This window comes from Geotrypetes seraphini, chromosome 3, assembly GCF_902459505.1.
Source record: "Geotrypetes seraphini chromosome 3, aGeoSer1.1, whole genome shotgun sequence".
In the NCBI taxonomy this organism is placed as follows: domain Eukaryota; kingdom Metazoa; phylum Chordata; class Amphibia; order Gymnophiona; family Dermophiidae; genus Geotrypetes; species Geotrypetes seraphini.
Window position 1 is genome coordinate 368,558,747 of NC_047086.1, and position 17,761 is coordinate 368,576,507.

A 17,761-nucleotide genomic window follows, 5' to 3' on the forward strand; every position below is an offset into this window, starting at 1 on the left:
GTATTCTGCCTTTTCTCTCTCCCTCAAACACTCTTCCTTATTTCCATAGCATTTTTCTCATACACTTTACAGGCGTCTCCGGTGCCAGCAGTGATTCAATTTGCTACTGGCTCTGGCCTCCCAGACTTCCCTCTGCTGCATACTGCCCTGATATCACTGTCTGCCTCCTGTCCAGTGGGACGTGGCAAAGAGAGGCCTGGAGGACTGGCGCTGGCAGCAAAAATGAATCGCTGCTGGCACCAGGAACACCTGTAAGGTACTCTAGGGAGGGACAGGGTTCAGAGATCAGAGGGCAGATGCTGGGAGGCTTACCCAGGCCCAACTGTAGCTACAAACAAAACGAACTGCAGATGTGTACAAGATGCAGGCGAAATTTATTGTGACAAATATGAATATATATATAAAAACCTTTTTACCAACTGTAGCTACATCACTGCCTAGAGTTTAGATTACTGTATATACTCAAATATAAACCCATCGAAATATAAACCAAGATACCATTTTTGCCCCCATTTTTAGAGGAAAAATGATAACTCAGCTTAGGGTTTATTTTCTGTCATTTCTCCCCTGTGATGCTCGCCCTCCCCCCCCTCCTAGTAGTCCCGGTAGCCATTTGTACTGTGGAGGAAGAATAGGCAGGAGAGAGTGGGAATCGCTCCTGCACCAACGCACCAGGAAATCATGGTAGGCCTGGGGAGGGTGTTACTCTCACTTGGGAGGAAGGGAAGAGGCACTAGCTGATGTTCTGGTAGGGTTTGTGGAACAGGCATTACTCTTGGGAGGATTAGCTGACTTTCCAGTGGGGGTTGGAGTGTGGGTGGGGGTGCGGGCGTTACTCTTGCTTGGGAGGGCGCACTAGCTGATGTTCTGGTGGGAGTTGGGGCATGGGCGGGGGGTGTGGGCTTTAGCTGATCGTGGCAGCAAAGGTCTGCCGATTCAAGGGGGTCTTGCAGCAATGGTGAAGGGGGAAGACTCAAACATAAACCGAGACCCCCATTTATGGGCCATATTTAGCCCAAAAATCTCAGTTTATATTCGAGTATATACAGTATTTGCTCTCAGTTTTAATCAAATTGTGGAATAGACAAATAAATGACCAAACATTCAAACTTAGTGCTCGCTTGCATCTGAAGAGCTTATTTAAATTAAATAGTTCTTACGTGAGGCACTTCAAACTATAATATGATTGGTCTTAATATTCAAATTGTTATAGAATATGGGGGATTTACAGTGTTCACTCTTTTTCCAGGAGGTAGGAAGAATCATTGGAATTGCTTTTATAAAGCAGTTTGGTTGGAAGGCAGATTTAAGGAATCCTTATCTGGAGGTAAGAAAATAACATTTATTTATTTATTTTAAAAATTTCTATACCATCTATAGCCTAAACGGTTTACAAAATCTTACATACATGGAGGGGCATAATAATTAAAAAAAAAGTCTAAGTCCCCTTTTGGCCTAAGACCCTAAACGTTGAAAGTAGAAGGGAAAATGTCCATTATCAAAAAAAACATTCAAAAGGAGGTCTCTAGGTTCAGCTGTTTAAACGCCCAGACCACCACTACGTCTACACTTACCACATATAATGAACCCAAAAAAAAGCCTAAGTCCCAAACGCCGAAAGTGAGGCCTTTTAGGCGAAGGAGGAGCCAGTCCTTCGCCTAAAAGCTGGATTCTGTAACCAGTGTCTGTCAAAAACAACATCGCTTACAGAATCCACCCCCACCCCAGCAACTATTGCGGCAGGAGGGATGGCTCATCTCTCCTGCCGCAATAACGATACCACCAAGTGCTGGCAAACACGGCACTTGGGATCGCTATCGCGGCAGAAGAGATGAGCAATCTCTCCTGCAGTGATCCACCCCTCCCCCCCCCCCGATCTGATCGGGCAGGAGGGAGCCCAAGCCCTCCTGCCCTAGCAACTCACCCCTCCCCTTTCCCCCCCCAGACAACGATCCAGGAAGGAGGGAGCCCAAGCAAGCAGGAGTAGTTACATAATAAATGACAGCAGATAAAGACCTGAACGGTCCATCCAGTCTGCCCATTGGTTATTTTCGTTAAAAATACATGATTCAATTGACTTGTCTCTTCTTTGATATTTCTGGGTGATAGACTAAAGTTCCAACCGCTGAAGTTGCCATCTGAGCTCACTCCAGCCTATCTAACCAGGCTGGAGTTTGAGAGACACTGGCTTAGATTAAAAGGGCAGAAACGTGCCAGTTTTTTCTTGAGAGCAGATGTAAATGCTAACACATATTTTACGTAAACAGTATTCCCCCGTGAATTTGCGGTTCACGATTTGCAGACTCACTCATTCACGGTCTGCTCCGACCGCCTCTTCCTGTAGTAAAGTCAGGCTACACCAATCAGGAGCTGCATGTGAAATCAGCTCCTGATTGGTGTAGCCTGACTTTACTCAGGAAGAGGCGGTCGGAGCAGACCTCGAGTGATTTTCTTCACCCGCCGGCGCTCCAGCTGCCCCCTCCCGCCTCCCCTGCCGTTTGACAGACGAAAAACCGCATTCACAGTTTTTTTTTAAAAATTTGCGGGGGTTCCTGGAACAGAACCCCCGTGAATTTCGGGGGAGTACTGTATGTGTATACGTGCATGCTTTGTAAAATACATATGTAAATTGTAATTCCACTCACTCTGCATAAACTCTACCCCTGAGCCAGTGGCGTAGTAATTTGCGGGGTTATGGGGGCAGTCCACCCCCAGGTGTGGTCTTCCTAAGGGTGCAGCACCCTTCCTCCACTCCCCCCACGCTCTGCTCCTTGCTGCGTGTGCGCACTCCTTGCCTTCCCCCAAACCTTGTTTTACTTCCCCAGCGTGAGGATGCTGTCCGCATCAGCATCGGCGCTCTCTCTGACTTCACTTCTGGGACCCGTGCCTAGGAAGTGATATCAGAGGGTGAGCTGACACTGACGGCATGCTGGAGAAGTTAAAAAGGTACGGAGAAAGGAAAGGGAACATGTGCGCAGCAGAGGGCATGGCAGAACCGCCCCGGGCGCCGCTCACCCTGACTACGCCACTGCCCTGAGCATACCTACTGTAAAGAACATGTTGGCTTGCGCCATGAGAACTTTTAGGTGTGACCTAATTTTATGAGAACGTATTTATGCGCAAAGATAATTTATAAAAGTGCCCTCCACATGCCAGAGTTTTTAATGTAGTTCAATAATCCAACTCTTATGATATCTTATTTAAAGTCTTTGTACCTCCTACATTTATGTTTAATTTTGTAATTTCAGATCTTTATACATCTGAATGATATTTACTCTGTGGTCGGGTTTCCTGTTCTGAGGTAAAAAGTTTATTTGTTTGAATAGATTACCAGAGATAAACACATTTCCTAAAAATACACCAGTGATTTTCCATGAACAAGCAAGAGTGGGTCAGGCAAACAAGTTGGTGAGATCACCTGACAGTGCTAACATGGACCAATTCTCCTAAAGAACAGAATTAGTGTAATGTTGTGAGCATACAAAGGCCTTCGGTGAATAGGAGTCTTCTCGGCCCCTTGGTTTGGTTTTTTTCCACTCTGCCGAATGGATTGTCTTTTTAATTACTTAAATAAATAGTAATAAAAATAAAAACCCTTCCCACCATCTTCTCCTACTTAACCAAAGAGGTCGGGCTGTTTTTGCTGGATCTTAAGGACACATATTTCACTTCATTCTAAATGCAAATAGTATCTGCAGGATATCCATTATGAGTATAGTCATAGTAACATAGTAAATGATGGCAGATAAAGATGTCCATCCAGTCTGCCCAACAGTTACGCTCATTATAAATTCATGCTTCAATTGAATCATCTTTTTCTTTTATATTACTGGGTGCTGGAACGTAGAAATCTGCCCGGAACTACTGAAGTTACTGTCAAATCTCGACACCTTGGGTTCCAACTACAGGAGTTGCCGTCAAAGCTCATTTCAGCCTATCCAAACCATGACTAAACTAAACTAAAGCTTAGGCTTATGTACCAATGACATCATTTGCAGAATACAGACTGTAAAAGTCCGCCCAGCACCTTCCTCATGTTCTAAATTACTAAAGTTCCTATTGAAGCCTTCCCTAGCCCATCCTAAACCAAATTTCGATATACAGGGCACAGACTGTGCGAGTCCGCCTAGTACCAGCCCTTGTTCTTCAATTAATGCCATTCATTTTCTAATTAGAGATCCATTGTGTTCATCCCATGCTTTTTTGAATTCCGTCACCGATTTCTTTTCCACCACCTCTGTCAGGAGGACTTTTCAAGCATCAACCTCCCTCTCTGTGGAAAAGAATTTTCTAACATTACTCCTAAGCCTATCACCCTGCAACCTCAATTTATGCCCTCTAGTTTTACCATTTTCCCTTTTCTGGAAAAAATTTGGTTCTATATTAATACCTTTCAAGTGTTTAAATGTCTGTATCATATCACCCCTATCCTTCCTCTTGTACGTCTTTTGGCTCAAAACCCCTACCATTTTTATTGCCTTTCTCTAGACCGCTTCAAGTCTTCTTATATACTTAGCCAGATACGGCCTCCAAAACTGTTAATTAGTGGTTAGGTATTGTTTATTTTTCAATTATTTGAACATCCAGCAGTTTATTAGGCAATATGCTGACTTAGTACTTTAATGTTTTGCAGACATCCATTGGCAAGCAGAGAATATATTCAGTGCACAGGACTACGGTCTACGGTAGCTTGGGCCATGGCATCACTTGCTGAAATTAATGTGAGTACATGCAAAAAAAAACCTTATCCATAGTACCTGGAAGACACTGAGGCCCTGATTCTGCAAAGTGCGTCCCGATTGTAGGCAGCTGTATGCGTCCTACAGCTGTCTAATCAGCCAATCGGGAGGCACATTTTCTAAAAAAAATGCTCCCCAGGTAGGCCGCCTATACTGAAGGAGCCTCCGGGAGCCTAGGGAGGCCCGCAAGCCAACCTAAGCTTGCCTAAGGCTAGGCGGTAGCCTTAGGTGAACCTAGGCGGCCCTACGCGTCTCCCTAGCAGAGCGGGAGACGCTTACAATGTAGGCTAGCAAAATGCTGGCCTACATGGTAAGTAGACGCAGCCACTATACTTAATTGCGTCAAGGGATCTCCCTGCCATGATTAGTATAGCGGCCGCGGCTACGGCCGCCAGTCTCCCCTCCCAAACCCCCCGACGATCGCGGCAGGAGTGTGCCCAACCCATCCTGCTGACAAAACACGCGATCACGGCTGGAAGGTGCTCAACCTTTCCTGCCAGTAGGCCCCACCCCCACCCCACCCCTGATGATCATGGCAGGAGGGTGCCTAACCCCTCCTGCTGACAGAACCTGCCCCCCCCCCGAACATCGCCGGCAGGAGGGTGCCCAACCCCTCCTGCTGGACCCCCCCAACATAACCCCCCAACCCAGAACCCCCTTCGGGCTTACCTGCAAGTTGGCTGGACGGGTCCTCGCACCGTCCGGCCAGCAGGCCAGCCTCCGTCCAAATGAGGTGGGCCTGCCCCTCCCCTGCCCAACTTACAGGATCCTAGGGCCTGATTGGCCCAAGCGCCCAAGGCCCCTCTCAAGGGGGATTCCAGGTGGGGGTTTCAATTGGGGGACCAGGAGGAAGGGTTGGGCACCCTCCTGTCGCAATCGTCGGGGGGGGGGGGGGTTGGGGAGGGGAGACTGCCGTGGCCGCTACACTAATCATGGCAGGGAGATTCCTTGTCACAATTAAGTATAGTGGCCGCGTCTAAACAAACCCGATTCTGTAACCGGCGTCTGCAACATGGACGTCGGTTACAGGATCGTGTTTACTTTGGGCGTGTTTAGGCCCGATTCTGTATAGGACACCTCTAACTCTACTTTTCACTTCACTATTACCCTCCAGGTACTTTAGTTAGATTGTGAGCCTTCGGGACAGTAAGGGAATTTTCCAAGTACCTTTCTTATTTCTAATCTTAATGTATATTTTCTGTAAACCGCTTAGAACCTAACGGATGTAGCGGTATATAAGAAATAAATTACATTACATTACAAATTACATTACATTACAATCCGGGCCTGAGAGCTAGATCTACTAAAGAATGATCTGTTTCTAATGCCATTAAGGCACATTTTTAGTCAGTAGGTCTCAGCAAGTAAAATGGAACCTGCAGTAAATAATGCACTTTAGTATGCAGTGACATGATATTGCTGTTTGGTAAATCTAGCCCTGAGTGGAATAAAAAAAAAAAAAATTAAAATCTCATGGACTACCAAAGTTTGTGCGATCGGGGGGGGGGGGAGGTATTTTTTACACCACATCTGCATTGCATTTTCAAAAATGCCCCTTCTGTTCTACCCTTCTTCAAACACCCACTCAAAGAACAGACACAAGGCAGCATTAGAGCCTTAATTTGCGTTATTTGGGCCTTAAAGTGACTTAAACAGCCCTAATGCTGCTTGACCAAAAACACCGCTATTTAAGTTGTTGCGGGTTAGGTAGTAAGGAGATGCAAAGTGGCTTGTAAGCAGCATTGTTCTGTTCCTCCGGGCTTCAGCAACCTGTGGTATAGGGATGTGGCAAAAGGTGAAATTTAGTACACTTTGATGAATTCCCCCCAAAGTCTTATGAGTGTTTTTTAATGCACATACTCCATCCTATATACCATATATACTTGGCTATCATCTGAGATAAGTTCCCTCCCCCACTAAAAAAGAGGGAAAACTGTTAACTCGAATATACACTGGGGGGTTATATTCAAGGGTTTCTTTACTTCCCCAATCCTCTGTGGTGTCCCACAATTCCCTTCCCCCACCCCTAGTGGTATCCAGCATTTTTCCCCTAACCTTCCTCCCGTGGCTGACGCTATGGGAAGGCAGCATCCCTCACTCAATTATGTCCCTGGATTACGGAGTCCAGGGTGGTAACTCACCCAAGAGATAATGACAGCATTGCTGACAGCTTGTGTGGAGGCCTTGAGTATCTACTTATGCTCAAAGCCTGCTGGCTCCTTCCCCTTAACTTACTGTTTTGGAGGGGACAAGAGCTGGCACCAACTGACTGTGATGCTGTCGATGTCAGCTAGGAAAGTTACCATCCCAGACTCAGTGATCCAGGAAGGTAATAGGAGTGCAATTGGAAGGTAAGGAGGGGGGAGAATGCTAGGATACAACAGGGATTCGAACATAAACCAAGAGGCAATTTTTAATTTTTTTTTGAGAGGGCAAAAATTTCTAAATTTATATTCAAGAATATAAAGTAATTTTCAGAGAGAAACTATATAGATCCCTACATACTTGCACCTCAGAATTGCTCCCTTTATTATCCAATGGCAGATGCCAGAAGCAAAGGAACATAAATAAGATAGATGCACCAGCAGAATCGCAAGTTCAGCCTCATATGGATCACAAAAAACTACTTAAAAATGAGAAAATATCAAAAGATAAGAAGATAAATGAACTGGCTGATCACATGCAATTATGAATTATGGCTTATCCACTGACCATTATCCATTTTCTAGGTTTACATTATTCTACAAGAAATTGGTTTTATTTATTTCTTATATATGCATATATATAGGCTGTACATCATAGCTTCACTGAACTACAGTCATACCTAAATAAAAGCCACACACATTTAGAAACAGATTTTTATCTACCCTAGAATTAAAAAAAAATAGAGTTCAGATAATTATACACAACTAAAACCAAAGTTCTATACTTCCACACACCCCAACAGAAGGCACCAATAAGCATTACTCTTCGATCGGGCAAAACCCTCCCTGTAGAAAAATCCTCCAAAATCCTAGGTTGCATCCTGGACTCCACACTTACCATGGAACCACAAATCTCCAGTCTCCGAAAGAAATCTCTCTATGCCTTGAGACAACTAAGACTAATCAGACCATACTTTCACCAACACCACTTTGCCTTAGTTGTACAGCTGATGATACTTCCAACTTGACTACTGCAACTCCATCTACATGGGAATCAACACCACTCTGATTCACAAAATGCAACTCATCCAAAACACTGCTGTCAGACTAATCTTCGACCTGAGAAAATATGATTCGATTACAGCCTTCATCAGGCAATTGCACTGGCTATCCCCCCCGTCACGAATAACCTTCAAAATTCCATGCATCATTCACCGTATACTTTATGGAAACTCCGCGGCTCCTCTCATCCAGCTGGCAGCTCCTCTCATCTAGCTGTTCTCCAAGGCATAGTCTACTTCCTGCAGAACCCTCAATAGAATACTTCTAAATCTCCCTTCCACAAAAAATCTACAATACAAGGGTGTTTTCTACTCCATGTTCACCTTTCTAGGCGTAAAAACTTGGAATGACCTTACTGAAATTACCGGGACGGAACCTAACCACATCAAATTCCGGAAGAAACTGAAAACTCATCTATTTGACACCTAATCACTTGTATCTTCTTCTCCTCCTGTATCTTCCTGCCCTCCATTGTCCTCCCTACTCTCTTCTAACCCCTTCCTCTGTAATGTCGCCAAGAGCTTGTATAGGTATGTGCGACGCACAAATGGAAGAAATAAATAAAAATAATTTGAATACTGAAAAATGAAGCCTTTGTGGTTAAGTGAGCATTGCTTTACAGGGAAATTTGGTAACTTGGAATAGAAGTGAAATTAAGGGGTCCTTTTATCAAGCCGTGCTAGCGGGGTTAGCACGTCGGACATTTCATCGGGCGCTAACCCCCACGGCCGGCTAAAAAACTAATGCTTGCTCAATGCAGGCGTTAGCGGCTAGCGCGGCAGGCAGTTTAATGCACGGTATTACGCGCGTTAAACCCCAACCGCAGCTTGATAAAAGGACCCCTAAGGGTCTAAAATCCTGTTTCTAAAAGGACCCCTAAGTAGCTAAAATCCTGTTTCTCCGAGGTTTATTTAGTACTTTTGCCCACCCAGGCACATCTCTTCAGTTATAATCAATAACAACTGTTTGAGTACGTGGCCAGTTTGTGGCATTTTAACGGCCTTAAACCTTATTTCTCTATTTTTTCTCCCTTTCATTTCTGGTACATTAATTGTTAGTTGGTAGTTAACGTTTGTGCTATTATTCGATTAGTGGTCCTTTGTCAATGTCATTTACATTTTATTATATTGAGCTTGTTTGTCTTTTTGTTTCACTGTGTGCTTGTTTTCAATCATCAATAAAAATGTTTTGAATTAAAAATTTATAGTCTGTTAAGAGGACCAGAGGAAAATTTGTCACCACAGGGTATTTCATCAGTAATAATTAACCATTATCAACAGATTATTTTGCAGTTCATTTAGAAGCAAATGCAAAATAATATATCAAAAAATTTTATGGGTGTTATTAGTTTAGGTATTCCTACTCTCCAAGCAATTTCAAATGAATAAAGAACTCAGCAGTCGAGGACTATTCAGTTTATTGTACTGAGTGTCTTATGTAGGATTATCTCCCAGTGGTGAGAGATTATACTCTATGTGTGGATTCGGAGCAAAGAGCTTCTGACTTTCAAGCAAAAGTCTGATCTCTGGATGCTAGAGTGTTAGAGAAGCTGAATCAGACAGAGATATAAAGAAGAACTTTTTAGAGACATAGTAGAAAATTCCCTTTTCCAATGTGGCAGCTTCTGTGCTGCCTTGGGGAAGGAAAGTTACCTGGAAGAGAACATCACAGTGGTTTGGGGGAAAAAATGATCCTGTAGTCAGGAATTGCCCTCCACACTGAGAGAACGGTTAGGACTGCCATTTTAGGTGGTGATTCAGTCATTAGGCTGAGGGATGAGTCATGAGGATGAGAATCTCTTGGTTACTTGCCTGACTGGTGTGAAAGTGGGAGACCTCATGTGTCACCTAAAAAGTGGTCCATTGTGCCCAGCAGTTCGCTCACACGGCGGCCCCTAGGTCAAAGACCGGTGCCCTAACTGAGACTAGCTTTACCTGCGTACGTTCTAGTTCAGCAGGAACTTATCTAACTTTGTCTTGAATCCCTGGAGGGTGTTTTCCCCTATAACAGCCTCCGGAAAAGCATTCCAGTTTTCTACCACTCTCTGGGTGAAAAAGAACTTCCTTACGTTTGTATGGAATATATCCTATTTTAACTTTAGAGAGTGCCTTCTCGTTCTCTCTACCTTGGAGAGGGTGAACAACCTGTCTTTATCTACTAAGTCTATTCCCTTCATTATCTTGAATGTTTTCATCATGTCCCCTCTCAATTTCCTCTGTTCAAGGGAGAAGAGGCCCAGTTTCTCTAATCTTTTGCTGTACAGCAACTCCTTCAGCCCCTTAACCATCTTAGTCGCTCTTCTCTGGACCGTTTCGAGTAGTACCGTGTCCTTCTTCATGTACGACGACCAGTGCTGGATGTAGTATTCTAGGTGAAGGCGTACCATGGCCCAGTACAGCGGCATGATAACCTTCTCCGATCTGTTCATGATCCCCTTCTTAATCATTCCTAGCATTCTGTTCACCCTTTTCACTGCAGCTGCACATTGCACGGACGGCTTCATCGACTTGTCGATCAGTACTCCCAAGTCTCTTTCCTGGGGGAGGGGGGGTCTCTCCAAGTACTGCACCGGATATCCTGTATTTGTGTATAAGATTTTTGTTACCAACATGCATTACCTTACACTTATCCACGTTAAACCTCATTTGCCATGTTGCGGCCCATTTCACGAGCGTGTTTATGTCACGTTGCAGGTCTTCGCAATCCTCCTGCTTCTTTACTACTCTGAATAACTTTATATTGTTTGCAAATTTAATCACCTCACTTGTGGTACCAATTTCCAGTACGAATAAATATGTTGAAGAGCACGGGTCCAAGCACTGAACCCTGCGGCACTCCACTCGTGACGCTTTTCCAGTCCGAGTATTGTCCATTTACCCCCCCTCACTCTCTGTTTCCCACTTGCCAGCCAGGTTTTAATCCACCTGAGTATTTCACCCTTGATTTCCATGGTTCGCAATTTTTCGAAGTAGTCGTTCATGCGGAACCTTGTTGAACGCCTTCTGAAAATCCAGATATACAATGTCAACCAGGTCACCCTTGTCTATCTGCCTGTTTACTCCCTCGAAGAAGTGCAGCCTCGAGGAAAGCAAACCAAATGTTAGGTATCATTAAGAAGGGTATCTCGACCAGAACGAAGGAAGTCATCCTGCCACTGTACCGGGCTATGGTGCGCCCGCATCTGGAATACTGTGTACAGTACTGGTCACCGTACCTCAAAAAGGACATGGCAATGCTTGAGGGAGTCCAGAGAAGAGCAACTAAACTGATTAAGGGTATGGAAAACCTTACATACACTGACAGACTGAAGAAGCTGGGGCTGTTCTCCCTGGAAAAGCGGAGACTCAGAGGAGATATGATAGAGACCTTCAAGATCCTGAGGGGCATCGAAAAGGTTGACAAAGACAGATTTTTCAATTTGAAAGAAACCACAAGAACAAGGGGTCACTCGATGAAATTGAAGGGGGACAGGTTTAAAACAAACGCAAGGAGGTACTTTTTCACACAGAGGGTGGTGGACACATGGAACACCCTTCCGGAGGCCGTGATAAGAAATAGCACAGTACAGGGTTTCAAGGATGACCTGGATAGGTTCCTGGAAGACAAAGGGATTGAGGGGTACAGATAAGAGCAGTGGAAGGTTTAGAGATAACTGTAGAGGTAGGCAATAAAATTAGTCAGGGACCGCTGACCAGGCAATATGCCTGATGGGCCGCCGCGTGAGCGGACCGCTGGGCTGGATGGACCTCTGGTCTGCCCCGGCGGAGGCGACTACTTATGTACTTATGTACTTATAAGTTTGTCAAGCAAGATCTTCCTTTGCTGAAGCCGTGCTGGCTGGTCCTCATCAGATCGTGTCCTTCAAGGTGATCAATGATGCGGTCCTTTATCAGCGCCTCTACCATCTTTCCCGGTACCAAGGTCAGACTCACCGGTCTGTAGTTTCCTAGATCTCCCCTCGAACCTTTCTTGAAGATTGGCGTAACATTCGCCACCTTCCATCTTCCGGAATCCTTCCCAATTTGATCGATAGATTGGCTATTAGTTGAAGCAGTTCAGCTATAGCCTTTTCAGTTCTTTGATTACCCTCGGATGGATGCCATCCGGTCCCGGGGATTTATCATTTTTAAGCCTATCAATCTGCCTGCATACGTGTTCTAAACTGACCGTCAACCCTGTCAGTTTCCCGTCTTCGTTTCCTGCGTATAGTCTGTCAGCTTCCAGTATGGTGTGTATATCCGCTTCGGTAAATATAGACGGAAAAAATGTATTCAGTTTGTCGGCAATGGCTTTGTCCTCCTTTAGCACTCCCTTTATTCCATAGTCATCCAGTGGCCCCATTGCTTCCTTCACGGGTCATTTCCCCTTAATATATCAAAAAAATGGCTTGAAGTTTTTTGCCTCCATGGCTATTTTTTCTTCGTAGTCTCTTTTGGCCCCTCTTACCGCCTTATGGCACCTGTTTTGATGTTGTTTGTGCTTTTTCCAGTTTTTGTCCGTTTTTGACCTTTTCCATTCCTTAAACGAAGTCTTCTTGTCTCTGATCGGTTCCTTCACCGCTACAGTGAGCCACCCCAGGTTCCTTGTTCTTTTTCTTCTTGGATCCCTTGTTGATTTGCAGGATCGCAGAGTGGATGTAGTCCTGAAAAGGCAGTTCAAAGCTTTGGCCTTAGGGATCAAAGCAGCTGCAGCAGCTTCTATATGCACACAGTGGCAAATATAGACAGCAGAAGTAAATTCTCAGAACCGAAATGTTTTAATTACTAAAATGAAAATAAATTATTTTCCTTACCTTTGTTGCTTGGTGATTTTATTTTTCTAATCATTTTGTTCCATCTTTACTATCACCAAGCAACAAAAGTAAAAAGAAAAAAAGATTTATTTTCATTTTAATAATTAAAACATGTCAGTTCTGAAAATTTACTTCTGCTGTCTATATTTGCCACAGTACGAATATAGAAGGAAATGTGAGGTGGGGAGATACTTTATGCAATTAAAAATTTTAATCGTGATTAATCGATGTACAGCCCTAATTTAAATATCTCTATCAAATTTCTCATGTCTTTTCTTCCTGAATATATTGAGATCTTTAAGTTTGCCCCATATGCTTTATGACAAGACCATTTTAGTAACCATTCTCTAGACCATCTCCATCCTATTTATATCTTTTTGAAAGTGTGGTTTCCAGAATTGTATACAGTACTCTAAATGGGGTCTCACCAGAGGCTTATACAAAGGCATTATCACTTCCTTTTACCTCTCCCTATGTACCCAAGCATCCTTCGGAATTTTGCCATCACCTTTTCTACCCATATGGTTACCTTAGGATAATAATATGATCACCTCCAAGTCCCATTCTTCTGTCAGGCACAGAACTTCTTCCCCTATATTGTACCACACCTTCGTGTTTTGCAGCCCAAATGCACAACCCTGAATATTTTAGTAGGTGAAAACGAGTCCATGTGTAAATGCCTTTTGGAAACTAATTTGGCCCCAAATTAATAAATTATTAGAAAACCATGTCGGACTCTCTTATGATACTATATTATTTGGTACAGCAATGAGAGTTCAGAGCCCGATTTCTGCTAATAATAACAAGCTTTTATTAATATTGACAGGGGTCGCCATGCAACAAATTACTCAAAATTGGAAAGATTATACTAAGTTAAATTATACATTTTGGTGGAATTCAGTTTGCCACATATACAAGATGGAAAAGATGATAGCGTTACAACAAGGAAAATTTAATTTAAAAAAAAAAATATGGGGACCATTGATTACTTACTCTAATGATCAGATGTCTTAAGCACATGGTTAGTTTATATTTGGGTTAGGGTGGGAAACATATATTATATGGTCATGGGAATATTGATAATAGGGGGGTATCTATTTTTAGTTTATAAGAATATATGATTGTATTTACAAGTAATTTCTGAAAATTGTTGTATTATTTATAATTCACTTGCTGTAAGATTTAAAAATGAATAAAGATTTATTTTAAAAAAAAAGTAGGTGAAAACGAGGATGCAGGGAAAAAATCTAGCTTTAGGTTGATGCAAAGTCAGATAAGAGAAGTGGAGAAAAGCAGATGAAATGAATGGTTTCTTTGAGATAAATATAAGGGAGGAAGGATAGAAGGCAAGGACAATGAAGAAGCAGAATGGATACTGGAAAAGGCTTTAAGAGAAAATACACTTCTCCCTCTGTGTCCAAGGGGGTTAGGGGCAGAGCCGGCCTGTGAATATTAAAAAAAACGTGAATAATATTCTGGCCGGTTCTGCCCCTAACCCCTGCTTCCCCCTGGCTATTTTAAGCCCTGTAAGACACCCCCTTAAGCCTTATCTGGTGGTCTAGTGGGTTTTCGGGGCAGGAAAAATCTTCCCACCCTCCTGCCCCGTGCAGATCGCTCACAGGAAATGGCTGCTTTGAGCTCCCGTAGTCTCTCGAGCCATTTCCTGTGAGCGATCTGCACGGGGCAGGGTGTGGGAAGATTGCTCCTGCCCCGAAAACCCGCTAAACCACCAGGTAAGGCTTAAGGGAGGGGGGCTTACAGGGCTTAAAATAGCCTGAAAAATTAAAATGGGCTTTTGGTTTTAAAACCGCGAATAACCGAATCCGCGGATGCTGAAACTATAGATTCGGAGGGGGAAGTGTAAGAATAACTATACTGACCAAAGGTCCATCTAGCCCAGTATCCTGTTTCTGCAGTGGCCAATCCAGGTCACAAGTACCTGGCAAAACCCCAAATAGTAGCAAGATTCTATGCTACCGATCCCAGGGCAAGCAATGGCTTCTCCCACATCTGTCTCAATAGCAGAGTATGGACATTTCCTCCAGGAACTTGACCAAACCTTTTTTAAAACCAGCTATATTAACCGCTCTTACCACATACTCTGGCAATGAGTTCCAGAGCTTAACTATTCTCTGAGTGAAAAAATATTTCCTCCTATTGTTTTTAAAAGTATTTCCCTATAATTTTGAGCGTCCCCCTAGAGTTCCCTACCCCTGCTATAGAGAGTGATTTTCCACCTGCTACTATCAATATGGGGGCTGAAAATCTACAGATAGCATCATTATATGTATTTGATTTGCATTTTTAAAAGTACATGAGAATAACATTTGGCAAAGTTGGTGGAGCTTGGACTCTTTGACCAAAAAAGCATTCTGCTGCCCTTAGTCAAAACTAGTCATCAGTATGGACCATACTTTTGGTAGAACAGTTCTGAACAATCTGTTCATATGATGAACCATTCAACTCTTACATTAAATTTTTTTTTTTTTTTTTATTCTTTATTCATTTTTAAAACTTCAATTGTGCACAAGAGATGATGCATTTACATATAATATTAACATTATAGCACAATAAACTTAATATAATAAAGCCAAGACTTATTTTCCCCCACCCATTTCCCATTAACCAACATCTCATCAAAATACCTATAAACAACTTATCTATATCTCTTAACCAGTGCCAAAAACATACCCCCCCTCCCCCCTCCATGGATGTGTATGTATTCCTGCTGGGGAGAGTGTGGCACAGTGGTTAAAGCTACAGCCTCAGCACCCTGGGGTTGTGGGTCCAAACCCATGCTGCTCCTTGTGACCCTGGGCAAGTCGCTTAATCCCCCCATTGCCCCAGGTACATTAGATAGATTGTGAGCCTGCCAGGACAGATAGGGAAAAATACTTGAGTACCTGTAAACCGTTCTGAGCTCTCCTGGGAGAACGGTATAGAAAAGTGAATAAATAAATAAAAATAAAATAAATAAATCCTTACAATATTTAGTTAATGGTTCCCCAACTTCCATAATTTTTTTATAATACCCCTTCTGAATGGCCATAAACTTTTCCATTTTGAAGACATAACATAGGGATTCCCACCAGAATGACCAATTCTTTAAAATAAGCTGCATGGCAACCCCCATCATTATAAACAAAAGTTTGTTATTTTTGGCCGAAATTTGACTTTTTGCCCTCATAGATGTTCCGAATAAAATGGTATCATATGATAGTGCCACTGGATTCTCTAATAAATTATTAACTTGATCTCAAATAGATCTCCAAAATTTTAGTATCAAGGGTCAGTAGTATAGTAAATGATCTAACGTCCCAACTTCCAGATGACAGTGCCATCATTTATTAGACTTAGAACTATCTACTCTATGTAAATGAACTGGGGTCCAAAATGCTCTATGTAATAAGAAAAACCATGTTTGTCTCATAGATGCAGACATTGTACATCTCATCCTCCAAGACCAAATTCGTGGCCATTGAGACGCAGTAATTTGATGCTCCAAATGTCACGCAGACCAGTTTTTGGTTTCTTATTCAAAAATCCAGGTATTAATATGTACCACTGAGTGGCCTGGTGACCCAGGAAGTCCACCTGAAAACATAAGACCGGCAAGCTGTTTTGAACCTTCGAATTTTTCCATTCAGGGAACCCTTCCTGAATGGCCAGTCTCAACTGCAACCATCTATACTTTTGTGTTTTATTAAAGCCAAATTTGTGTTGCAATTGAAAAAAGTCAAGCAACTTACCATCTAATATGACATCATCCAAAGTACGGATAGTGGGTTGCACTTCAGGAGTGGGAGAATTATCTCAAGAACTGGAACAATTCTTAGCTTGGGAGGTCACTCATTTTTGTGGCTGATTCAATCCTGCTTGTCTGTAACAGATGTTCTTCTTTGACAGTAGGATTAATTGAACACACAAAATCCACCCAAGAGACGATTATAAGTTTTAAATTATTTAGAAGGGGGGGGACTACAGCACTTTGGAAGAGCGCCATGTACTCAGAATTTTGGCTTCGTTTTGAACTCTGAGTGAGCTCTTCTGTCCTGGTGCCATCAGATTATGTCACGCATCTATTTCTCTGATTGATCTTGCTGTTTATGGAGAATACTTAGTAAAGGCAAGAAGCTTTTGCATTTTTTCATACAAAATTCTCATTTGCTTTTATTTCCTAGAGTGGGGCGTTTGTTTTAGATCCTATGTGTGGATTTGGCACAATACTTGTGGAAGCTGCCAAAGAATGGCCTGTAAGTAATACAGTTTTTATTCACATTTTTGTAGAGAATTATACATATACAGACAAACCTCGGTTTGCGAGTAACGTGGTTTGCGAGTATTTTGCAAGACGAGCAAAACACTCCAGCAAATTGTAACTCGCAAAATGAGCGTTGTCTTGCAGTATTAGTACATAAATTTGATCCTAACCTTAATTGGTAATGTGGGTTTCTTACCTGCTGAGTCCCTTCAGATTTTCCCTCATTGGCAGCTGTGGGGCTCTGAGATCAGTGTGGCATCTCTTCTTATTGGTGGGGCTCTGCTTATTGGTTCGGTGCGACATCTCTGTGTATTGGTGGGGCTGTGGTACGTCTTAGGAACAGTGGCATACCAAGGGGGGGGCAGGGGGGCGGTCCGCCCCAGGTGCAAGGCCCGAGGGGGTGTACAGCTGGCCACTTACCGGGGAATAGGCTGCCGCCGGGGAAAGGCTGCCATTGCCATCATCAGAAAGAAGCCGGCGCCGAATTCTTCCTCCCTGCTTCTCTTCCCCGAGCCGAGCAACTCTAGCCGTCCGACGTCAATTCTGACGTCAGAGAGGACGTTCTGGGCCAGACAATCGCTGCCTGGCTGGCCCGGAACATCCTCTCCGACGTTAGAATTGACGTCGGGCAACCAGAGTTGGTCGGCCGGTGGGAAAAGAAGGAGGGCGAATTCGGCGCTGGCCTGTTTCCGATGGCCAGTGACAGCCTTTCCCTGGCGGTGGTGGCAGCATGGTGGTGGTAGCGGCGGTTGCATGGGGGAGG

General features: G+C 43.5%; 1 protein-coding gene across 3 annotated transcripts in view; it reads left to right on the forward strand.

Annotated features, from left to right (window-relative positions):
* Positions 1 to 17,761, forward strand: part of THUMPD2 (THUMP domain containing 2) — a 67,392-nt gene that overhangs the window by 15,163 nt on the left and 34,468 nt on the right. For 2 of the 3 annotated variants that reach the window (XM_033939655.1, XM_033939653.1), the window contains exons 5-8: positions 1,250 to 1,327; positions 3,249 to 3,301; positions 4,634 to 4,721; positions 16,919 to 16,990. In XM_033939655.1, coding sequence (XP_033795546.1) covers positions 1,250 to 1,327; positions 3,249 to 3,301; positions 4,634 to 4,721; positions 16,919 to 16,990 — 291 coding nt within the window. The remainder of the gene's footprint in view (positions 1 to 1,249; positions 1,328 to 3,248; positions 3,302 to 4,633; positions 4,722 to 16,918; positions 16,991 to 17,761) is intronic. The other variant, XM_033939654.1, reaches the window with a different exon arrangement.